Source organism: Ascochyta rabiei, chromosome 14, assembly GCF_004011695.2.
Source record: "Ascochyta rabiei chromosome 14, complete sequence".
Lineage (NCBI taxonomy): Eukaryota > Fungi > Ascomycota > Dothideomycetes > Pleosporales > Didymellaceae > Ascochyta > Ascochyta rabiei.
Genome location: NC_082418.1, coordinates 773,343 through 796,571, shown reverse-complemented (window position 1 = coordinate 796,571; position 23,229 = coordinate 773,343). Strand labels below are relative to the sequence as shown.

The following is a 23,229-nucleotide window of genomic DNA, read 5'->3' as shown; positions in this document are numbered from 1 at the left end:
ACAACATACCGCCGATGGCAGTCCTTATCCATTGTGTGGCCAAATATGACTTTCCTTCTGTATCACACACAGCATGCAGAGGCCTAAATTGCTTGTTAGACTCACGCTCGGAGAAATCTGTGATGATTTCTAACGGCAATCAGTGGTCTTATAGATCTGGCGTCGTCTCTGCATCTCGTACTTGCCAAAAGAACAACGTACAGTCAAAAGCTAGCAGCTGCAGGACCAGGTAAGCTTCCTTGTCAAATTAATTTGTTGTTGGTGGAGGTTGCCGATCGACGATCAGTCCTAAGGACACTTTCACTATCAGCTGCTTAATGGCTTTTGTTCATGATGTTTTGTCATTGACTATGGCGTCTCCATCGTAACTCAGTCGTAATGCTCGCGCTCTGCATGTTGAGTGCTCCATGGCCCTGTTTCATGGCAGGTGCAGTTACTTATCGTCCTGATAACTCAGATGTCGTACGCTCTCCTACCAACCACTCCTTCAAGGTATCGCGACCTTGACATCGTCCTCGTACTCAACATCCTTGACGCCATCCTTTGTGATGACCTTGACGAGAACGCCCTTGAAGTCGATTGGCAAGCGACGCTTCAGCTCCTCTGTGCACATCCTCAGAATCTTCATGCCCTGCTCGTAGTCGATGTCGGGGTGATGGTGCTTGTCGAGTAACGACAGACAGTAGTACCTAGATGCTGCGTTAGCTTGTTCTCGAGGCGATGGTGCAGACAGCCGCTGCAGACGGGATCAGGAGGAAACGTACTGGGCGTATCCGTGTGCCGCGTAGGGGACGGGCGCCAAACTGGCTAGGTAGTCGATCCAGTAAAGTGTGGGCTTGTCGGCGATGCTGTCGTATCCTCCGAGCAGCAGGTTTACGGTGTAGGGTTTCCGCGATCGCAGTGCGCGCGCGAGCTCTCCACGAACGAAGTTGGCGGTGGCAGCAGGCGATAGCTCCATGTTGTTGCGCATCGAATAGAGCTGGATGTTTGCTTGGATGTACTCGGCAAACTGCACTGTGTCGCCAGCTTCTCCGGAGAAGGCCATCAGCGTGTGCTTGTTCAGTTCTCGGGTCTTGTCATCGGTAGCCTTGAGAATGGTGGCGCCTCGCATAGCGGCTTTGGAGGCGGCGATGAGGGTGAAGTCCTTTCCCGTGATGCCAAGTAGAACCTCCCTGGGCGAGAGTCAGCACGTCGACAGAGGCATCGTGCAGCGGTCTTACATGTTGACTTGGTGTAGTGTGATGCGGGACGGTGTTCAGTTTGACCAGAGGTAGTCTGTGGTGGTTGGTTCCAGAACGGGGTGGAGCTCCAAGTGAGGCAGACCCTGTTTGCGGTGGCTGGACTGTAAGAAGCGTTGTTCGTGGAAAGCGTCGTTGATGGCCACTGTCGCCGTCAAGGCAGCTCCACGACGCGGCGGCGGCGGTGGTGGTCGTAGCTTCAAGCTCCGGGCGGGTCTTGGCGGCGCAGGCAATCGCCCGCGTCAACTCGAGCGCCAACATCACCCCCAGCAAACACGCCCATCGCCACGCTATCTGTCGCCCAACCCACCTTCTTCCTCTACCCGCGTCTCCCACCACCACCACAGCTTCTGATACCATCACCATGGCCGCCATCTTCTCTGGCGCACCTCCGCAGGGCGGCCCAGGCTACTCGTTCACGAGCACCCCCACAGCTGTTCCCTCCGGCGAAAGGCAGCACGGCTTCTACCCGTGAGTCGCCCAGAGCCTTCACTGCACGGCCGACATGCTGACCTGAACAGCTACACCGACAACGGCGGTTCAACGCTTGGCATCTCGGGTGCTGACTTCGCCATCCTCGCCGGCGACACTCGATCCACATCCGGTTACAACATCAACACACGCTACGAGCCCAAGCTCTTCCGGATTGGCGGTGAGGGCCCTGAGAACAAGGGCGCACGGATAGTGCTCTCGGTGGTCGGTTTCGCCGCAGACGGTCATGCGCTGAAGGAGCACCTGGACACCATTGTCAAGATGTACAAGTACAAGCACGGCAAGCCCATGTCTGTCTCTGCATGCGCACAGCGTCTCAGCCACATCCTCTACAACAAGCGGTTCTTCCCGTACTACGTGCACGCTATCCTCGGTGGCCTGGACGAGGACGGCAAGGGCGCCTTGTACTCGTACGACCCCGTCGGCAGCTACGAGAGGGAGCAGTGCAGAGCAGCCGGTGCGGCGGCCTCGCTCATCATGCCCTTCTTGGACAACCAGGTCAACTTCAAGAACCAGTACGAGCCGGGCAGCGGGACAGGACACAACCTGAAGACCGTCGTGCCACAACCTCTGCCGCAGAACCACGTCGAGGACTTGGTGCGCGATGCCTTCACAAGCGCAGTAGAGAGGCATATCGAAGTGGGTGACGGGCTGCAGATGATGATCATCACAAAGGAGGGCATCAACGAGACATTCACGCCACTGAAGAAGGACTAAAGGGCCCAGCCGGACAGAGCGCGGTTAGATGATATCAACGACATGAACTCATCCGCAATGGATGTGTACGAACAGCACGACACGATCAATACAAGCAGTGATCAACACTACATACTACTGAGACCTGAAGTGATTTCCAGCTGTCTTGTCTGCGTTCTTGTTTGCTGTCATCTCAGTTACCATCCTTTCCGCCTCTTCCACCTCCTCCGTTCTCCTATTCCAAGACCCTCGTACTGTTTCTTCCCACAAGAACCGCGGACTAACTTCACCCGGACTTTCGACGTCCTCTCTGTTGTACTATTCCATTCAGAAAGACGTACACTATATACGCAAAGGACCTCTCCTTAGACGAATTCTACCAACGCTACGCAAGTTTACGTATTGCGGAAATGCATAACCACCTCCACTCAAGCCAGTGAGAGCTTTCAAAAGAAGGTATCGGCGTTTCCAGACTGCCTGAATTCTTCATCGTCGTTTTACCAAAGCCGCACAGTCAAGCCTCAACACCCTCTCTTCTCCCCCGCCTCCTCGCCACGAAGATGGGTCGTACGATCGATATCTAACCTCTTTTTGAAAATACTCGCCCACTCCGAACTCGTCATACGACACCCCCGCTTTCCTGAACCGCTCCAGCACACTGACTCTGGCATCCTCATTCGGGCTAAAGAAAAACGGCATGCTGTAGCGCTCCTCCCCGCCCGTGTTGCGTACCCTGTGCACGGTGCTCTGCCACGTACTGCCTGTAACCAGCTTGAGGAAATCCGCAATGTTGACCACAAACGTGTGCGGCTGCGGGTGCACGGGAACCCAGACGCCGTTTGCGTTGAGGACTTGCAGCGCGGGCTGCGCGGTGGCGGATTGGCAGACCAGCGTAAACCAGCAGAAGTCGGTGTGTGCGCCGATGCCGACGTCGGTTTCGTGCTCCTGGGGTGGGTAGTGTACGGCGCGGACGTTGGTCATGGGAGAGGTGGTTATCTCGTCAAAGGCGGTTTCCGGGAGCTCGAGAGCGAGGGCGAAGATGCGCAAAAGGCGTTTGCTGAAGGTGTACATGGCGTTGTAGTAGCGATAGATTGCCGGTCGCCAGAAGAGTGCCGAGGGGTGGGTTGGCCATTCGTTTCGCGGCTCTACGGTGGAGGGGGTTATGGATCGGTTCTGCTCTGGATCTGTGGCGTCTTCGCCCATGAGGAAACCTTCCTTCAGATCTGGAGATCACATCAGTGCTGTAAACAAGTCGTTTCAGGTCCAGAGGCAAACATACCTCCTCTTGTACTGGGGTCCAATTTCCCTTCTAGAAAGGCTTCATACCTGGACAGCACGTCAGCTACGATCTCTTCTATTCGACCGTCGGGACAAGCATACCCTCTAAATTTTGCTGTCTTTTGATCATATGTTTCCATTTTTACTCCTGGTGGCAGATCAAAGAACCTCTTCAACGCATCGAAAGTGTCTTCCAGCAGGTTTTGATCAACACCGTGATTTACGGCGTAGAAGAATCCTACATCTCGACAGGCAACTCCGACCTCCTCGGCCAGCTCCTGACGATCTGACAGTTCATTTGAGTATATGCGCTGGAAGTCAATCTTGGGGAGCTCATTGAAAGAAGGGTTGGCTGCTACGCCCGTCCTGACTTTTCGACGGCCAGGAATGCCCCCGTCGTGGTAGTAGACCCAGGATTCTTCTGTGGATGTGGCAGTCGCCAACATTCTCAAGATCCTCTTTGAGTCGTGATATGTCACGAAGCAGCTGTCGATGATGAGGTATTGCCGGACCTTTTTGGAGACGGTCCCCTTCCGAGTAAATCAAGCGCTTGTTGTTGCTGCATCAGATGCCTTCCTCTACACGAAGAGATTACCAAGGAAGCTTATCGTAACGAACTTCCCCGTTGTATTCTTCTAGTGACCAATGATCAATCAACACGTTAATGGTTCGAAGGGGTACATGTGGTAAGCTGGCGGTGACGAGGGTAATTGTGGTAGTCTTGCAGCATATGGTTTAGTTCGACTCCTTAGCATGAGACACATTGTCATGCATGCAACCGTCTGCCGATATGCACTTCATAGACACTCATCTAGTAACAATGGAGCGGAGCCGCTGGCTTGTAGCATAGTGTTCCGGTCAGGTGTCTAGATGTGGATAGTGAACACTATACGTAGTACCATCCTGGAAGTAGGTGGTGTGCAGGTATTTTGCCATAAGAAATGGAGAGTGGCTGTTGGGTCATGTTATCCTGCACCAATCTGCCGCATTAGGGACATGGTGGATGGACAGAAGACGATCAGGCTTAGGCCTATTGGGGCGGAACGGAGCAGAGCGCCGCCTGGTCCTACAAGGTTCCTTACCCACATGCAGCACCTATGTTCATCTCTGCCAAGCGGAACGGCAGGTCAAGCAGACATGGACATGATGCAAGACATGGATAAGAACATTTGGAGGTCGGCCGCTCTTGCTTGTTGCTTTCGACTCCTGCCCCACCATGGAAGACCCCGCATAGCGCTTGCAGACTCTAAGTGTGTGGCTTCATGCAAGCCAAAGCTGGAATGGATGGGAATAGCCGGGCAGGGCTGAGCAGTAGCGAGGGCAAGCTCAGTTGCGACATCAACTGGCGACGGAAACTTGTACCAGAGCCGTTGACAGGAAGGCATAATATTACGTATATTGCGCAGCGTTGTACTGCAGACTGAGTCCTCTCCGTGTCCTAGGTGATGAACTGAGAGTAGTATCAAAAGCGCATTCCGACTCCAGGGTATATCAAGACCAAACAAAGACACCCTGCTTCCATAAAACCCCTCATCTGGGCGCTGAACCATGGAAGTCCTGCAGTCCTCACTCACTTGAAGAAGCCCCTGACCTTGGACATGAGGCCTTGCTCAGTAGAAGCGTCAGAGTCGCTGCGCTTGGCCTCGCCGCTCATGCGCTCCTTGTCGGTGATGATGTTCGCAGCGCCGCCTCGTCCATAATGCACGGCTCCCTTGGGTTCGGATATTTGGACGGGGCCATTGACATCCTGGGCCAGACGAGCGTTGTCTGGGTTGTCGTTCTTCGCCATGTTGCCCTGTCCACCGCGACCGGTGGTGTATGTGTTCGACTTGATGGTGGGAGTGACTAGGTCCTCAGGCTTCGTGTAGGCTGTGTTGACATCTGGCGCAATGTTGCCTCGTCCATGTCAGCCAGGATTCGAGGGGATGACGTCCTTTGTTGGCTGCGCGCAGACCGCCCAAGCAGATGCGCAAACGTTGCATAATCGCAAAGGTGTTGAAGTTGCCCAGGTCTGCGCGAACAGTGTTTTGCAACGCTACCACTTACCTGCTCCGCCACGGCCGTGGGAGGCAATGCGGTCCTGGGCTGGTCGTGCAGTCATTCTGTTGTGTGTCTAGGCGAAGTCGTGGTCTGGTGCAGCAGGCTAGAGTTTTCACGTTTGTGTCGGAAAATTCAACGCTGCGGGCAGAGGACGACAGAGACAGTAGCCAACAGATGACGCGATCGCTTGTCGACCCTTAAATGCTCTTCAAACACTCTTGGCTTTCACGCCATACGGCGAGCAAAGCAACCGGCTGAGCTGCTCCAAGGGCGACAGTGCCCGGACGTGAACCAGCGCGCGGTATCGTTATCATGTTTTCTTGAGCTCTAGCATCGCCCGTCATTTCGCGTCTGGGCGAGTTTGACGCCGGCTGCCCTTCGCGCGGTCCATCGCCTGGCGACTCGGTAGGAAATTGCTGTTTTGCGCCTGCCTGACACTGTTTTCGGGTTGGAATTAGTCATGGACACGCCCTTCGGGGAGCACGAGAACGTGCACGATTGCTCGAAGCGTCTACCGAGAGCGTTGCTGCCTTGTCTGAGGTCGTTCCATACGACAATGGCATCGGTGATTGCTCGCTTGCAAGTCTCTCTGAGTGCAGCACAACCATCTGGATGTGTGAGAAAGTCGAGTTGCGGCATCGATTTTCGCAATCTAGAGGCAAGAAGCAAACGTGCATGTAATGCTATTACTGATGCCAAGAACGTGGGGTACATGAGTTGCGAACACCAGATCACAGATTACAGATCACAGATCACAGATCACAGACCAGTTCTCCACTTTACCCCAACACCACTCAACATATCAAGCTTCAATTTCGTGACCCGGTTGCCCGTTTTGATGTCAGCTCTAGTCTCAACTTCTCGTTCACATGCGTTGCTGGAAACTAGGTACGGAATGCTGCTTTATCAACTGGCTTCATTGACTTGTTCTCAACTACTGTCCTTATCGCGACTATCCTTCTCCGTCTGTGATCGACTTCCGTGCTACGGACCAAACAAAGCACTGACGCCCGCGCCTGTCTAATCTAAGTCTACCATGCCAAGTAACATCTAGTAACCCGAGGTTGCCCTGTGTCCTGTAGTAGCGCCATCTATGCAAGGTCAAAAGCAAAAGAACGCCGTGGTATCATGCAGCCGTTCATCGTACACCAAATCCAAAGCCCAAACACCGAGTACGCCTTGAAAATCGCCGAACGCTGAGACACCAAGATTCCGAGGGTGGTGATGGAAAGACGTAACCGATACATCCGATACTGAGCGTATTGGAGAAATCATCTTGAAGCTGTTAGATCAAGTCGAGGGCAAACTCAAGCGATCAACATACTTGAGCTGGCTGCTTAGCCACCGTCCCGAGACTCCGGACCACCACGCATGGCCTTCATTGTTGGCAAGTTGAATTTGGCGGATCGATTGGGTGAACCGCCGTCACGGGATTCAGAGCCACCAAGGAGATTGAAGTTGTTGTTCATGTTGAAGCTGGGGACTTGCATGATGATGGCGGTCGATGTGATGAGTGTTTCTTGTGTGGCTTGGTAGTTGACTGCGGTCGTGTTGATTGTAGAGCGTATCGATGTATGTGGATGTAGGCAGACTGTAAGGTCGATGTGTGTGTGTGTGAACATGTCTCAACATATTGGAGACTGAGGCGTATATAACTCCCCGCACCCTGAGGCCTGCAACTGCCTTCTTGCCCGGAGGATGACGCAGAAGTCGATACATTTCCTCCATCGCACTCATCAGTGTCGAGCATAAAGGACGATGTTGCTGCGCCACCCCTGGCCAATTGATCACAACCATTGGCTGAAGCCTGATGGGTAAGGCGATAAATAGGCTGCCATTCTTCTAGCGCGCCTTAACGAAGTCCAACGGCTCTGGAGAACGAGCTGGTGACTCGTTTGGTCCACCGCGAAAGGGTCTCCTGGTGGGCCCGAGCCACGATGACTGAGGCCGGAGTACGAGACGGGCCATTTTTTTGAGGCTGCCTTCAGGCAGAAGGGCGGCATGCGTTGTCCACTGACGAACCCCCGTTCGCTGCCTAGCTAGGCTAAACCAAATCGTAAAAGCGCGACCGGAGCACAGCCGCTTTGGGGGCCTCTACTGCGGATGCGGCAGACTTCAAGGCACACAACATGCCTCAGAGTCACTGCCTACTTCGATAAGTACTCCCCGGGGGTCCTTCGAGCAGTGAGAATGACTCTTCGCTGCCTGACAGCCTCGTTCACCGGAGACACAGCCCAGCGTCGGTGAGTACGGTTGATGCTGTTGTCGTTCGGACCATGTTCCAGGGATTGCTGCGCCTCGTAACTCTGGTTATCGATTGTGCGCTAGCTAGCGTAGGCTCAAGATGCCCGCTGTGTCGAAAACCGAAATGCGAGACAGGTTGAGCGCTGTGCGCAACAAGCCGCAGCGTTGACAATGACCATGGCGCCGGGAAAAGGCTAGGTGGAAGTCCGAGTACCATGTATGACGCCCTGCGTCGAAATGGTCGTGGAGTCGCAAAACGAGTTGCTTTAGGCGCAGTCGCTCAAAGTGCCCGAGCTGGCGTCTGCGGATTCCCTATCGAGCATGTTAGCGACGAGGCCCATCTGTAGACGATTGGATGGAAACCCACTCGCTACAATCCATCGCGGGGCTGCTCTTCGCCCGGGACTTTCGGTGCTTTCTGCATGATGGGTGCCATTGTGCTGGAAGTGGGAAGTGGCATGTCTGGAAGAATGCGCTCCAAAAGGGTGTTTAAGAGCGTGTAACTGTGAGACGGGGTCTGAGACTGGAATAGAATGGCAAGCTTGACAGTAACAGTGCGTTGGAAGTATCAGTACTCTGTTACAAGCGGGTCACAGAGATGCTTTTGTATCTGAGAGTTACTAAGAATGGCCTCCCCAGCTTCACGACTATTTCCAGCGCCCTTCATCATTGCCCAAGCTCGGGGCAACAGGCGACAGACGAGAGAGGGCAACCGACAGTACGTGGCCCTTCCGAGTACGTACACCCGAGCATTGCTCGACGAGTGAAGCTCGCATTGCCTTTCCAGGTGCCTCCAGGACCGGTACCTGAAAGGGGATGGAACGAGACAGAGGTCTGTGGCCCACAATTTGTGACACGCTTCCCAATCGTGCTTCCGCCTCATCAATCGGTGTCTCAAGTCTGACGTCTACAGCACTGACGTTCAGGGTCGACAACACAAGCTGTCGCGAGATCACGAGTAAGGACCTTGGAGGACTCTGGGCCAAGGTGGGTAAGTCCACTTGCTTCACTTTCACCATTGGCTCGCCTTGCAAGCGGACCCTGCGGCCCTGCGCTTCCACCTGCTCAAGCATCAACCCTTGTGCCACGGCTTCTAGCCGCCTTCCTCGCGGCTTCGATGGAGCAGAGTCGTTGCGGAAACATGGCGTCTCAGGCCATCCGACCCACCAAACCCACCATGCGCTGGCGACACGGCGTCACACGTGTGGCCAGCTAAACCAAACACGCTGTCACGTTATGTGCGGACCAGCAAGGCTGAACTTGGTCCAGTCGGGCAGCATCCTCAGACGCAGGAACAAGACGTGGTGTGTCGGTCTTTCTCGCCGACTGCTCGCGGGCGTCTTTTTGACCTGTGCGCCCATGTTTCATCCCTTAATCGGCAGCCAGAGCACGGTCTTTGTTGAAACAGGGCCTTTTGCTCGGCCCTCACCATTGCGCCCTGGCGATTGTTTGACAGACGTGCCCCGTCGCCCTGTGCCCTGTGATCGCCACTCGCCTGAGCAAGCAGGCAAAGACACACACACCATGAAGGGGCAACGAAGCAGCCCGCACGGTGCGCCCTGCACTGCCCTCCAGAGGAGAGTTTCTTGCCTTGTGCGGCACACACATGATTGCGTCGACTCCAAGCCACCAAAAGTCCGTCGAAGGTCCCTCGATGATCGTCGCTGGTTGCCCTTTCGCGGGAACCTGACGGATGCGCGCATCGGTCAGCGTACCTAGGTAATCAGGCAAAGTCACCTGACCCTGGATTCAGAGAGCCTCTTTTCAGCCCTACTTGCGATATCGTTGTGGGTGCCTTACGAGTCCTCGAGATGCTACACTGTAACTGAGAGCCGCCGACACCAACACCAGCCGCAACCAACAAGGCATAGCCAGAGCTTATTGTGAATTTATTTGGATGCTTCTATAATGCCTCTTAGCAAACCTGTGCAGTTTTGGAGTTCTAGCTCAAATGTTGTATATATGCTGTTGATAAGAAGAAGAAGAAGAAGAAGAAGAAGAAGAAGAAGAAGAAGAGGAGGAAGAAGAAGAAGAAGAAGGAGAAGAAGAAGAGTTGTGTAGTGCACAGACGTGACTCGTCGGCGGCTCTCAGGTGCATTATGGTGTCGTGCAAGCGCTTCATTAGGTACTCGGCCTATTGCTCATTTCTCACAGAGCAAATCCATCATGCAAAGTAACGGTCCGCGCCAAACAGCTCGGCCTTTTGGTCATTACGATCTTCAAGCCGCATCACTGCTCGCTGTCTAGCCACTTAGGTCAGACTTCAGATATGTGTTACTGTGGTATCGAAAGGCCGAAAGGCCGAAAGGTCGAAATGTAGGTAGGTACCTTTAACGTTACGCATTGTGAACACCATCGCACCCAACCCGTCAATCTATCACACCTTTACGCTCCTCTCAAATGGCACCAAATCAGACAACAACACAATGAAATTATCGGAATAGCATTGACTGGCAGAGCAGCATGCGGATGCAGCCGGATAAGATGTAATGTCGGCCAATTGTACGGTTATTTCGATATCGTCCCTCAAAGGCTGAGATTTCAACACACAGTACAATCTACAATCCTACACGGCTGAAGCTCATGCTGGGCAGTCAAAGTAGCTGCAGAGAACAAGCAGAGCAAAGAACAAACGCCTTGGTAGTCGTCCGCGAGCTGAGAACAGTGCAGACTACAATGTAATGTAACAGTCGCAGCGCTTTCTCTCTGTAGCCAGCTCCAGACACAGCAGCGCTGTCTCTGGCGCGATCATTAGCGGAAGCCGCAAACCAGGTTCTCACTCAGCTGGGCGCGCTTTCCGGGTGCAGCCAATAGTTTCAAACGGTCCAATCACGCAGCCTGGGCAGATAGCCTTGTAGGAAACCCAGGCTATATACTTCGGCTTGCCCCCAGGCTTTCATCTGCATTGCTTTAATCCTCCAGTTCTTCCAAGTAAACTTGTACCCTACAAATCCTCGTCTCATACCGTCGCTCTTTGCCTTCCACGCACGACACTATGCAGTTGTCAATCATCGCAACCGTTGCAGCGCTTAGCTCCCTTGTCCTCGGTCAGGGCAACTTAGCTAACATCCCGAAGTGCGCCGTATGTACAGCGTCGAGCTTTGAAGAGACAATGACTAATCCATGATCAGCAAAGCTGCTTCGGAACCGACAACCTTGGCGGCTGCAGTCTTGTCGATGTTGCTTGCATTTGCAGTAGCTCAACTATCACAAGCGTTGCATGTTGCGCCCTGTCTTCCTGCAATGCTGCCGACATTAACAGTAAGCACACCATAGCTCCAATATCTTCAGTTGATTGACGCGAGTGCCAGCTACCATCACTTTCGCCGAAACTCTCTGCAAAGGAGCCGGCGTAACCCTGGACACCACCCCCGACTGCGGTGCGGCAAGCTCGAGTGCTTCGGTCTCAGCCTCTTCCTCTGCTTCTGCTTCTGCTTCTGCTTCTGCTTCTGCCGGGTCATCAGCCTCAGCCTCAGCCTCAGCCTCTTCCTCTGCTGCTTCTGCCGCATCATCAGCCTCAGCCTCGCGCTCTGCCTCAGTATCTGGCACCTCTAGGACGAACACTCCCTCTGGTAGCGCAACTGCAACCGCCTCTCGATCTAGCAGTGCGACGGCAACCGCTGCTGGTAGCACTGCGGCTGCTGCTTTCCAAACCGCTGGCGCTGGTCTTGGTCTTGGTCTTGGTGCGGCCGTCATTGGCATGCTAGCTGCTTTGTAGAAGCTGGTCTAGATGGCACTGTTGGCGACACGTAGGACGAGTGTACGAGGATGGGTTTAACGTGTACGAGGATGGGTTTAATGTGTTTGATTTACGAGGTTTAGTCTTATTGAAGGAGACGTCGGCTACTGGCCCCCATATTGTCAAGTAAAGTTCTGCTTGAAGCATGTTCAGACCCTACTTCACAGTGCAAAAGACGCGAGACATGAAAGCCCTCACATGATCAACGCTGTCTAGTGACCTTTTATGTACCTGGTAACTGTATAAGCTAGGTTGTGGATTCGCTAACCTTCCAGAATCCCAAAATCTTGTTGATTCCTTGGAAATCCCATACCATCTAGTGAGAGTGTACCAACAATCGTATCCAGCTGTTTTTGCCCCATAAGAGACCCTTTGTAATGAGCGTTAGCGTACAAAGGCGCTTCTGGACCCAGGTGCCCGACGCAGGCACAAGCAAGTCACACGACGCTGTTCGTTACCACCTTCCAAACTGTAAATCGCAGTTTGTTGGGCACTTGCAAGGACACGAACGAATCTGATTGATGAACGTTGTGTTGTTTGAGCCTAGTAACACGGAGTCCGCGTGCTAAGCTTCGAGCGTCATGTCTCCACCCACCACCGAGTCCGCCCACACTTGTTCACTTGCTCTCCGCGACAATCACGCACCACCGCTCGACGGGTCGCGAACATGACCAGGGCCTGGATACCGGCACATGTAGACTGAACTGAACCAACAACAGCCAGCAAAATGGCTACGAGATCCAATTTCAAACGGGCGCTGCCCCAGGCGCAGCCGTCTGTTCTGGCCCCACTGCGCTCCATACAGATGATGGATGAGTCGAAAGCTGTTCTACCAGCAGGCACGTATTATTGCGTGGGCTGCAATTGCACAATGTAACTAACCTGCCAAGAACTCATCAATACAATCCTCGACTACCTTCCCATAGCCGACATGTTCACCTTTGCCCGGACCTCGAAGCGCATGCAAGAGATGGTTTACGATGATACCCGGTGGATACAAAGACTCAAGGGCATGGGCTGTTGGAATGATGTGGAGGCAAAGCAACGCTTCGATGAGGCTATGCGCCGGAAACTCGAAGCTCAAAAAGCGGAAGAGGCGCAAAGAGCGGGCGTCCCTTTGCCTGGAAGTGGCGCTGGGCTTGGGATAGGCGGGATCGAACAGCCGCGTGGTAGCATGACACTTTTCGACGCCGACGAAGACATACAGCGGCAGTCGCTAGAACAAAAGAGCAGAGGAAGATCGACAACACTCGACAAGGGCTTCAACGACATGACATTGACGCCCACGTTCACAGCGGCATCAGCAAGGACACCAATGATAGATCCGCAAGCTGCGCTGAAGGTCATTTCAGGTGTTCGCTCCATCAGAGGCAGAGCACGACAGGAATACGGCAAAGTCTATGGAGCGCTGGCGCCATACTATTTCGATCTGGCGCGCTCGAGAAGCCATACAGATCCCGTTCTGTTCCGCACATATCGCGATCCCGAGCAGCAGGCCCAAATGCTTGCGCAACTGAAGACGTTCGCCAAGAGCGACTTTGCGCAAGGGTGGGGTCAGCGCGAGGAAAAGTTGGACACCATGATCGGCATATTTGAAAACGCTGTCCTGAGAGAATTCGAGACTGGCTGCGAAGCTAAAGATTATGATGGTCGCATGAAGAGATTCGCGTCCGTTCTGTTCCACTTGAACGGCGGTGCGGCATGTCTGGACTCGTTCATTCACAATCACCCGTTGATGCTGAATAAAGAGCAGCTGGGCAACCCACGAGATTGCCTGCCTGGAACAAGCTTGGCACAGCTCACATTAGAGCCATCACGTGAATTCTTCCATGGGTTGGCAATTGCCCTGAATGACGAAACAGTCGTTATCGAACGAGTATTTCCGCCCACCTTCGACGTGCTCCAGCCCTTCTTGGAGCGTGTTGCTGAAGACATCATATCGGAGTACATCACATCGCTGTTTGATGAAGCACATGATGTCAGTACCGACGTGTATCTCAAAGCCGTAGCAGGCGTATTCGATCAAGCGTCGCAACTTGCCATCTCACTGAAGCCGACGAAGGGCTCGAAGGCAGATTTCCAGGAAGAGGCAGTTCGCATCATTTCACAATGCTTCGAGCAACACATTGACCTGTACTTGCAGGAGGAGCTGGACTTCTTCAAACGAAAGTCGGTAGAACAGGTCGAGGCTTGGGAGAAGCGATTGACGGAAGAGGAACAAACGGCCGAGACGTTCTACATGTCCAACGTTAATCGGAAGGCGGCCAAGCAGGACTTTCTTTCCTCTTTCAAGAAAGTTGTCATGATGCCCGTCAACGTCCTACCAACCATCGGAGGCTCTGGAGCTAGGAATTCCGTAGCCGCTGCGCCTGCAGCCAACGGTCATGGTGCATTGGACACACCAACAAGATCAGACACACCATCAGGCGATGGCGCACGCTCGCCAGGACTGCAAGCACCCACAACCGAGCTCGCAGCAAAAGCAGCGATCATGAATTCTCGACTAGAAGGCATCCGAACGCTCTTTAGCATCGAAGTGGCCCTCGACTTGACACACAAGGCAAAGTCAAGCCTAGAGCGAGCGGCACGATTTGTCAGACTCGGTGGACAGTCTGGTGAAGAAGCGAAAGAGCAATGCGAACAGATCTTCATCTTCCTTGTGCAAATCCTTGGCAATCGACACATGAAGCTAGGGTTCGACAAGGCAGTCGGTCACTTGGCCGACTACAAACCTCGCGAAGTAGCGGACCACAGCAAGGAAGGCGTGGCACCACTTGTGGCCTTCCTGGAGCTGGTCAATGTTGGAGACCTGATTCAACAGATGGTGGAAGTGTTCTACCTGCAAGAGTTGGTCGCTGCCAATCTCACCGATCGCGACGACTTTCTCAGTCTTGCAGCGAAGGAGAAGAAGAAGTTTGAGCAGATGCTCGATGAGCGTGTGGCTGCAGGGCTCAACAAAGGCATTGATGTGCTCATGGACGAAGTGGAGTACTTGTGTGGTACCCTGCAGCAACCGTCTGACTTCAACCCGCCCGTAGGCCCCAATGGAATAGCGCAGCTGGCAGACATTGGACCTAGCGAGACAGCGAGGAGAGTCGTCGATATGGTGTCGTCACACACGAGCATGTTGGTTGGTAGCACAGATAAGAACGTGCTGGACGTGTTCAACCAGGAGGTTGGGGTGCGGCTGTTTACCGCGATCTGCAAGCACCTCAAGCGGCAACGAGTGAGTGTCGACGGTGCGATTGTGCTGATCAGGTAAGAAGAAGGCAGACGTGATTGATGCCTTGCTAGCTTCTCCGTTCGTCTGCTAACACGAGACAGCGACATGAACGCTTACAACGCGTACATTGTGTCGTTGCGCAACAAGCCGCTCATGCAGTACTTTGCTGCTCTGCGTGAGCTTTCGCAGATCTACCTGATTGCGCCCAAGGAGGCAAAAGAGATTGCGACCATCATAGCAGACACGGATCGCTACCACGGCATCTTCCGAGCGGAGGAGGTGTACGAGTATGCGGAGAGACGAGCGGACTGGTATCAGATTAAGAGCGCGGTTGAGAAGCAGATGTACGGTGTTGGCTGTTGGGTGATGTGAAGGGCCAGGCAGGGCAGGGCAGGCATGCGGCTCTGCGACCATGAAGTAGCGTGATGGCCGCATTTGGGCAGATTTGCAGTGCTTCGAGCGGAGCAAGTCAAGCGAAGACAATGACATGGAGACACCGGCTGCTGCTCATGCTGCATCACCTCTTGCTGCGCCCTGGAGCCTCCTTTTCGCGTGGGTCGGTTTTCTTTTTGGTCGTGGTGTTGGCAAGCTGCAGCTCAGCGCGGGAAGCTTCCCCAGCCTCTCCCACTTCCCAATCCGTACCTGGAGCTGTGGTCCGTGCACCGGCGACGGATGACCTCTCCTCTCCACCTCACCACGTCGCAGCAGGATCAATTGACTCTTCGGCGCTCGTCTCCCGCTGAAGCTCATCTCGGCGACTCGTTGTCTGCTGCCTGCATCCTCCCCAAGACGCTCCTTTCCCCACGGCTCTACACGCACTGCTGCCAGGCCCGCCCCGCCGGCACCAATTGCCGCTTTGGACCGTCCGGCTCTCTCACTCACTTGTCTTGATCTTGAGCGCCTGTGTTGAGCCAGGCTCTCCCGGCTGCTTGGTAAGAGACACGCCTTACCGGCTGCTTGGCGAGCGACAGGCTGTGCAGGGTCGCGACTCTGCTGAGTGCTCTACGCGCTCTTTCGTGTACATGTTCTTGCTGGTTGGCCCTTAGCCCCCCCCCCCCCACTGCCTTTCCACCCTCTGCACCGACCATCCTGGCTCCTGCTACGCGGTTCGCGCCGACCCGTTGTTCTACAGCTCTGCAGCCCCGCCGGTGCAGACACGCACCTTCTTGCCGCTTAGCCCTCTGAGGGAGCACACAACCCAGCTGCCATGTCCGGTACGTGCTCGGTTGAGGGCCTCGCGCGTCCCGGCCAGATACTCACAACGACCAGATCCTCTCCCCGCCGAAGTGGAGGCTACCTACACCGCCGTCATTGACGAGATCCTGCGCGCCAGCGACCTCAACACAATTTCTGCTAAGCGCATACGAAAGGGGCTGCAAGAGCAAACCGGCCATGACACCGCAAACCAGAAGGTGCGTCAGACGCTGCACGCGCGACCTGCCTCGGATGCTAACAGAGCGCCCAGGATGCCATCACAGCCCTCATCATGCAGCGCTTCGACAGGTTCCACTCGGAAATGAACGGCGCCGCAACCGAGCCCTCAGGACCAATCCCTACTGTGGAAAACGGCGCCGCCTCCGTCTCGGCCTCAGCAACGCCAGACAAGAAGCGCACACCCGCTTCCGACTCCGCGCCCTCGGAGCTCGAAGATGCCGCGCCCCCAAAGAAGAAAGCAGAGAAGAGCAGAGCCTCCGAAGACGCCGATGCTGCATTCGCGCGCCAACTACAGGCCGAGGAGAACGCGCGCAGCGCCCGCTCGACAAGAGGAGCGAACAACAAGAGGAAGGCGCCACCGCCAAAGAAGAAGACGAAGAAGAAGAGCTCGAATCGCGTCAAGGACGAAGACGACAGCGACATCGTCTCTGGCAGCGAGAAGGAGAAGAAGACCCCGAGCCGGAAAGGAGGGTTCCATGTTCGTGTTTCCTCCCTCGCCTCTTGCTCTGCCACTGCTTCTACTCACATTCTCGGTTCGTCCGCTAATGCACGCGCTAGAAACCAATGGCCCTCTCCCCCGCCCTCTCCTCCCTCGTCAACGAAACGCAACTCTCACGCCCACAAACCGTCAAGAAGGTCTGGGAGTACATCAAGGAACGTGATCTGCAAGATCCCGCCGACAAGCGGCAAATCCGATGCGACGATGCCATGCGCGCCGTCTTCAAACAGGACAGAGTACACATGTTCACCATGAACAAGATCTTGAACCAGAACCTCTATGCCGTCGACGAGATTACTGCGGTGCCGGTACAGGTCCCATCTGACTCGGAGTAGGGAGTAGCTGTGACTAGGGAGGACAAAGAGATGATGGTTCTTGCCTGAGATGATTCAATGGGTGACGGAACAAATCGGAGAAAGACTGGGCTGGGTTGGGCTCGACTGTGAATATCTAGCATGGCGTTATTGTGCGCATTTCCTGGTCGTCGCATTGCGTTGGTTTACTTACCATTTGGGGCGCATCTTTGGCCAACGAATAGACGGAGAGATGACACCAAAGGAGTAGTGGAGCCTGTGTTTGTGCATGGTGCATAATCATTCCACGAATGAACTGTTACTTGATAACAATGATTTACAGTCTTGTGTATGAAAGAAGGACGGCATGTCGATGTGTTGGAGTATTCTCTCTCTCTCTCTTTCACACACACACAGAAAGGAACGAGAAATACCAACACTATCCAAAGTGAGCTTGTATCAACAGCTTCTATTCTCACAACGCTACAGGCCTTCCATCCAGCATCTCACGACCTATCCGGCCTCAACACTTCCCAACCATCCAACCCCTTCATATCACCTTCATCGTCCAAAAAGTTCCGCGCCCGCCCGTTACTGCCAGCGCCCAACCCGGTCCCTGTCCGCGGCGGCAGCGCAGGCGGTCTATCCTCGCCATCCATCAGATTCGGCACAGGCTTCCTCGTGCTTGCAGGCGGAGGCGCCATGGATCGTCTGGGCAGCGGCTCTGTGGGGTCGTCGCGGTAACTCGGCGCCAGCGGCATGGGAGACGGACTGGATGTTTTGCTCAGCAGGGACGCTTTCTTGTTGGGTATCGGTGGCGGTGCGGGCTTGCGGAGGACTTGGGATTTGCTGGCCATGGGCACCGCAGGGCCTGGCAGGGAAGATGTCACGGGTGGCAGGTTGCGGTTGGGTAGAATGGGGAGGGAGCGCGTTGATGCGTTGGAGGCGTTGCGGCGGAGGTCGCTGATGGCATCGCGTGCGCCATCCATGTACGTGATTTGTGCGGGGTCTTTGGCGTCGTACTGTGGTGCCATCATTCTCCGTGCCATGGGGTTGGGGTGTTGCGCCTGGTGCAGGCTAGTTGTTGAGCTTGACGCAGAAGAGCTTGGCTTGTTTGGGTTGTTGAAGTCCATGGTGCGTGCTCGCTGGGAGCCGCGAGCGGGAGGTGGCTCTGGTCTGCTTGACAGCTTGTTGATCTCAACCCAGTCTGGTTCTGGGCTGGGTGTGAATGGGTTGCTGGGCCTTTTTGGATTCGGAATATGATCATTAGATGGTGGTTGGATGCGCGCTTTAGCTGGTAGACCTTCCAAAGATAAGCATCGAAGCGACAATAGGAAGGAGGACAAAGGTACCATTGTCAAGCCACCACTTCCTCCGGTCTGAGCTGGCGGGCGGCAGACCGGGTTCAACACTTTCGTAGCCGATCAAATCCTCGTCGTCCGACTCATCTTCGCCAAGGTGTCCCGCTGCTCGAGTATCTCCAACGAATGCTTTTCTTGACTTGTACAGCTCTGCCTTGAGAGCATCTTTCTTGCCGTCATCAATCTTCCTGACCATGACCTGGAACGTCGCATACACAGGACGATGGTCAGAGAATCGAAGTGGTGCTGCATCGTAATGAATCTGCCTGATGTTGTCGCCCTTGCGTAGCACGCGATCACACCAGGCGGGGATACGTGCCTTTTCAGATGTGTCATAAGTGTCTGTCCCCAGGTCGTACTTGTAGGTAGGAGGAAATGTTATGCGAGCTTCTGAATAGTACGGGAAGGTCAAGCCAGCGACCATTTGAAGATTGAGCTGCAGAGGTTAGCAGGCAACCCCTGATGGTTTGATGGGGGATGTACCTGATCATTGTCATACAATGTCTCGAGGTCGTTCATCTGACACAACCTCTGGACCTTGTCGTTGCTGAGACCAATTCTGTAGTTAAAGTCACCCAGCCAGATCACGGTGTCGTGGTCTTCGATCGATCGATTTCGCTGAAAACGCAAACCGTGACTAATCGTCTTGTAGTCGCGATTTCGTTCTTCGTAATTCGCGAATCCAGCCGCAAGATGCGCTGTTACCAAGCAAATTGAGGTGTTGGCGTACTCCATGCGTATCGCAACAGCACCCTTGTTACCCGCCATGCCAGACATGCCAGTCTTCTTCAGACTGCCCTCGACGTTCTTGACGTTTTTGAGTTTATCGGCGCGCACAAAGACAGACAAGCTTGCACCTACAAGCTGACCACCTCGAAGCAGGACGTACTCCTCTTTTCCGTGTCTTGCAGCATTCTTGTCCAGACAGTGCTTAACAGCAGATTCCCAATCCTGCCGCCTTGTCGGTTCGGTCGACATGATCTGCTGCGGACTCAATTCGACAATCTCCTGGAAGCCTACTGCAACGATCTCTGGACACTGCTGTGAAGCATCAACATCCGGACACAACCACGGCGACAAGTCCTGGTCGATGCCATGTGTCTTGCCGTTCAGATTGAAGGTGCCAACGAGTAAGTTGATCACTTCCGTTTCCGAAAATTCGGGCGCTCGTCGAGTGAGCTCTGCGATGACGAAATCATTAATGGGATCGTACAGATGAACCGGGACTTGTCCCATTAGCCGGCCAAGAAGCATATCGATTGTGTTCTGTCGGCCTTTGTCGGCGAAGTTGTTGATATATGTTCTCGTGACGCTCTTCCTTGCGTCGGCCAGGGCACCGGCTAGCGACATCTTACCGTGTCTTGTGAAGGACGACTTCAGCGCTCCAGTGCCTGCGTATATTCTGGACAAGGCATCGCCGTTGTCTGCCCACATGCTCGAATGCCGAACCCAGAAGTCCTGGCTTGCTCCCAGTCCTTTGTGGCCGAGAAAGATCTCCAGCGCCATCTTGCTGATGATGGTCTGCACGAGGTTCGTCCGATCCAGACAGTCAAGACAGTTCGTTCTGAAAACACCTTCCTGGCCCAGGATGGGTGTCGAGCGCTTCACGACATGGTCTTGTCCATTCGACCTGATGTGTTCATCCACATCTTCGGACAAATAGTATGCGAAGCCATCAGCCGACTGCTGGATCCACCGTGCGATCATGCTGGCCATTTCGTAGCCACCCGGACCTCTTGTCTCTGCATGGAAGTCGTATTCGGTGAGCTTGATGAGCTCGTGTTCGCGATCGCTCTTTTCCACACCGGAGTTCAATGGACTGTTCTTGATGTGATCCCGATACCTATGAGTGAGCTCTATCTCGTTCGGCTTCTCATTACTGAGCAGGTTGACCACATGCATAGCGCCGTAGGCAAGCTCGAGGCTCTCAAAGTGCTTGTCAAAAGCAGGCTGGGTAGCCTCAGGGCCTCGCGTTATAGTGATCTTTTGCTGGCCTGGAAGCAGCCCAGACTGCTGCTCCCAGAATATGGGAACGCTGCCTCGTATCTGGACGTACGAGAAGCAGACACCCGATGGCGCCCAGTATATGGTTTCTGTTTCAACAAAGTTGGCTACATTGCCATCGTCGTCGATACCACGGGAGTTGAAGCGCGTTCCCGCTCTCCTGCAGGACAATCTTGAGATCAGTGTCATAGAAGACGGCATGCCCGATCCGCGAACCTTGATAGGCGCCGATGCGATAGGTACCGTAACAGTAAGTGCAAAGCCACGAATGGCAGACGTCAAGATACCCGAGGCATCCAGCGCCTCTTTGTCCCGCGGTGCAAGCCTGCTCCTAAAGTCGACCAGCGGCTGGATCATGTATGAGTTCCACAGGAAGCCAGCATCCAGACTATCAATGGACACGGTCGCGGCGTCTGTTGACCTGTCCTGCAACCGGCGTGTCAAGTCGAAGTCTGAGCTGTAGTAGAAGGTGCCACTGCTCAGCAGCTTCTTGAGCGCCAGACACGGATGCTCGAGCGGCGACTGCTCCTTCCTGCCTCCGAAGCCCATCTCGTAGCCCTCGTCGTCGATGGTGTCGGTGGGATAGGGGTTCACTTCGTCGTTGAGGAGGGCATCGTAGCTGGAGCTGGTCAGGCAGTAGAAGCCCACCGAGTGGATGCGCTGCACCGTCTCGCCAGGCCGCACCGTCGCCACCTTGCTCGCCCCGTTGACGACCACGAGGAAAACATCGCCGTTTACGGAGATGAGTCCTAGGGTGCCGTGCGCGTTGGCCGAGTGCAGGGCGCGGTAGTCGCTCAGGTCGACGTCCTCTGTCCGCGCGAACTCGACCATGCAGCGCGCGGCACTGGCGCCATTGCTTCCCAGCGACGTCGACGAGGCGTTCGGGTTCGCATTGTGCTCGGTCGAGGAGGAGCTATGGCGGAGGACGAGGGCGTGCAAGGGCGTGCTGAGGGCGATGGCGCGGTGCGGGTATTCTTTGATCAGCACGCGGATGGACATTGTCTAGCACTCGACTCCCACGCTGCGTTTGTGCGCGCAGGTCGAATGAACGGGTCGTTGCGAGCAAGCACGTGTGCTTTGACGGTCACACGCAGGCCGCAGCTTCACGTTGGCCTGACGGCTGCTGATGGATCGCCGCACGTCCAACTGCCTCGCCGTTCAACTGGTGCCCGAATGCGTGCAGGGCTTCCTCGACAGCGCGCTGACCAAGGCAGCCGATGTGGAGATGGGTGGATGATCTGGGGACATGCGAAGACAGAAATACCTTGTGCCGCTATTTCCATGGCAAGCGGAATCTTCGGCAGCGCCTTGCCGTTGCTCAGGGTCACGAATGATCTCATAGCTCAGATCAATGGGTTGTGGCATGTGCATCTGGAGCCCGTGCAATCCGGTCAAGACTTCCATCATGGTGACGGGAGCACACGTCTTCTATACACATTTCTTACGATAGACATTACTGACGAAAACGACGACGCCCAAAAGAGACACATCCAGATGCTACGACGTGCGAAACAAACAATCAGCAAAGCTCGCTCCACACCAAATCTTTCCAGCAGCGGCCTCCTTGTCATCTGTACCTGTCATCTGTACTTGTCATCTGTACCTGTCATCTGTACCTGTCATCTGTACTCATCATCTATACTCACCATCTGTACTCATCATCTGTACTCATCATCCGCACTCATCATCTGCACTCATCATCTGCTCTCATCATCCGTACGCCCTCCTCCTCCTCCCATCATCGTCCACAATTGTTACCCTTGTACTCTCCTCCCTGTAGCCGTCCCCTCTGCTCCGGCTTCTCTGTCTCGTGTGATCCACCTTTACCCTGGACCTACTTCTCTCCCTCCCTCCGTGCCCTCTCCCGCCTCCAAAACTGCTTTCACTCCTCGCTGGCTCCACGTAGCGATAGTGCTCATACTGCGGTCCGCGGTCGGGACTATACGCTCTCTCTCGCCTGACCTCTCGTTCGCGGTACACGTACTCGCTGCGGCCTAGGGAAGAAGAGCGCGAGCTGTAGCTCGATCGCGGAGAGACTTCCACGTACTGCGCTGCGCCGTGGTGGCTGTGTCGACTGCTGATATGGCTCGGCGGCGGTGGGGGGGCGGGAGCATACACGGGTGCTGGCGGCGGCTCTACAAACACAGGCACGGGCTGCGGAGGTGGAATGGCGAGGGGCTTGGGCTGCGGAGTGGGGACCGCGACATAGGACGCTGAAGGGCGGGGGGACTCATGGCGGGATTCACGCACGACTTCGCGAGAGTAGCGGTGCGTTGATTGCCGAGAGGCGCGGCGCCGAGGAGGAGAGTGGTTGTGTCGCGAGACCACGCGGTAGGGGACTACAACGTCTTCTTCTTGCTTGACCTTGACGAGACACATGGTCTTGAAGGGTGAGTGGTTGTGATTCTATGAATGCGACGCTAGAGTGCTAGAAATGCGATCGCGACGTGATTCGTGGGACGATCAATGTGGGGTTCGTCGACGAGGGTTGGACGGACTGGAGAGAGCCAAGGTTGTTGCTTGGGTGCGTGTACAAGAAGACGCAGACGCGCAACGTGTCAGCGCGAAACGAGCGGCAGCTGTGAGAGAGAAATAACGGAAGCAGAAGCAGAAGCAGAAGCAGAAGCAGAAGCAGAAGCAGAAGCAGAAGCAGAAGCAAAAGCAGAGGCAGAAGCGCCATGGTCCGCT

The 23,229-nt window shown here is 54.8% G+C and overlaps 10 protein-coding genes across 10 annotated transcripts, besides 7 other annotated features; 4 read left to right on the top strand and 6 right to left on the bottom strand.

Annotated features, from left to right (window-relative positions):
* Window positions 1-487: 487 nt before the first annotated feature.
* EKO05_0008203 (Proteasome endopeptidase complex) lies at window positions 488-1,222 on the bottom strand (the record flags this gene model as incomplete). Its single annotated transcript, XM_059637244.1, has 3 exons — window positions 488-689; window positions 765-1,172; window positions 1,221-1,222. Coding segments are annotated over 3 exons (612 nt in total).
* A 380-nt stretch (window positions 1,223-1,602) lies between these two features.
* On the top strand, window positions 1,603-2,447 carry EKO05_0008202 (Proteasome endopeptidase complex; the record flags this gene model as incomplete). Its single annotated transcript, XM_038941411.1, has 2 exons — window positions 1,603-1,709; window positions 1,760-2,447. 2 exons carry the CDS (start codon window positions 1,603-1,605, stop codon window positions 2,445-2,447), a joined length of 795 nt encoding a protein of 264 aa, XP_038796657.1.
* A 465-nt stretch (window positions 2,448-2,912) lies between these two features.
* On the bottom strand, window positions 2,913-4,150 carry EKO05_0008201 (uncharacterized protein; the record flags this gene model as incomplete). The annotated part of the gene is made up of 3 exons (XM_038941431.1): window positions 2,913-3,649; window positions 3,706-3,752; window positions 3,807-4,150. The coding sequence occupies 3 exons, from the start codon at window positions 4,148-4,150 to the stop codon at window positions 2,913-2,915; spliced, it is 1,128 nt and encodes a 375-aa protein (XP_038796656.1).
* Window positions 4,151-5,274: 1,124 nt separating this feature from the next.
* EKO05_0008200 (uncharacterized protein) lies at window positions 5,275-5,805 on the bottom strand (the record flags this gene model as incomplete). The annotated part of the gene is made up of 2 exons (XM_038941513.1): window positions 5,275-5,600; window positions 5,751-5,805. The coding sequence occupies 2 exons, from the start codon at window positions 5,803-5,805 to the stop codon at window positions 5,275-5,277; spliced, it is 381 nt and encodes a 126-aa protein (XP_038796655.1).
* Window positions 5,806-6,471: 666 nt separating this feature from the next.
* Window positions 6,472-6,510: a tandem repeat.
* Window positions 6,511-7,081: 571 nt separating this feature from the next.
* Window positions 7,082-7,366, bottom strand: EKO05_0008199 (uncharacterized protein; the record flags this gene model as incomplete). Its single annotated transcript, XM_038946471.1, has 1 exon — window positions 7,082-7,366. The coding sequence occupies one exon, from the start codon at window positions 7,364-7,366 to the stop codon at window positions 7,082-7,084; it is 285 nt and encodes a 94-aa protein (XP_038796654.1).
* A 2,595-nt stretch (window positions 7,367-9,961) lies between these two features.
* Window positions 9,962-10,040: a tandem repeat.
* A 943-nt stretch (window positions 10,041-10,983) lies between these two features.
* EKO05_0008198 (uncharacterized protein) lies at window positions 10,984-11,706 on the top strand (the record flags this gene model as incomplete). The annotated part of the gene is made up of 3 exons (XM_059637243.1): window positions 10,984-11,070; window positions 11,120-11,249; window positions 11,300-11,706. 3 exons carry the CDS (start codon window positions 10,984-10,986, stop codon window positions 11,704-11,706), a joined length of 624 nt encoding a protein of 207 aa, XP_059493226.1.
* Window positions 11,407-11,441: a tandem repeat.
* Window positions 11,449-11,474: a tandem repeat.
* Window positions 11,485-11,527: a tandem repeat.
* A 748-nt stretch (window positions 11,707-12,454) lies between the features above and the next one.
* Window positions 12,455-15,322, top strand: EKO05_0008197 (F-box protein: endocytic membrane traffic, recycling ReCYcling 1; the record flags this gene model as incomplete). The annotated part of the gene is made up of 3 exons (XM_059637242.1): window positions 12,455-12,566; window positions 12,618-14,985; window positions 15,052-15,322. The coding sequence occupies 3 exons, from the start codon at window positions 12,455-12,457 to the stop codon at window positions 15,320-15,322; spliced, it is 2,751 nt and encodes a 916-aa protein (XP_059493225.1).
* Window positions 15,323-16,157: 835 nt separating this feature from the next.
* EKO05_0008196 (uncharacterized protein) lies at window positions 16,158-17,218 on the top strand (the record flags this gene model as incomplete). Its single annotated transcript, XM_038941475.1, has 4 exons — window positions 16,158-16,164; window positions 16,220-16,362; window positions 16,416-16,862; window positions 16,943-17,218. The coding sequence occupies 4 exons, from the start codon at window positions 16,158-16,160 to the stop codon at window positions 17,216-17,218; spliced, it is 873 nt and encodes a 290-aa protein (XP_038796651.1).
* Window positions 16,749-16,770: a tandem repeat.
* Window positions 17,219-17,682: 464 nt separating the features above from the next.
* Window positions 17,683-21,540, bottom strand: EKO05_0008195 (Phosphoinositide 5-phosphatase; the record flags this gene model as incomplete). The annotated part of the gene is made up of 3 exons (XM_038941471.1): window positions 17,683-18,479; window positions 18,529-18,973; window positions 19,021-21,540. 3 exons carry the CDS (start codon window positions 21,538-21,540, stop codon window positions 17,683-17,685), a joined length of 3,762 nt encoding a protein of 1,253 aa, XP_038796650.1.
* Window positions 21,541-22,251: 711 nt separating this feature from the next.
* On the bottom strand, window positions 22,252-22,920 carry EKO05_0008194 (uncharacterized protein; the record flags this gene model as incomplete). The annotated part of the gene is made up of 1 exon (XM_038946469.1): window positions 22,252-22,920. One exon carries the CDS (start codon window positions 22,918-22,920, stop codon window positions 22,252-22,254), a length of 669 nt encoding a protein of 222 aa, XP_038796649.1.
* Window positions 22,921-23,139: 219 nt separating this feature from the next.
* Window positions 23,140-23,216: a tandem repeat.
* Between the last annotated feature and the right edge of the window lie 13 nt (window positions 23,217-23,229).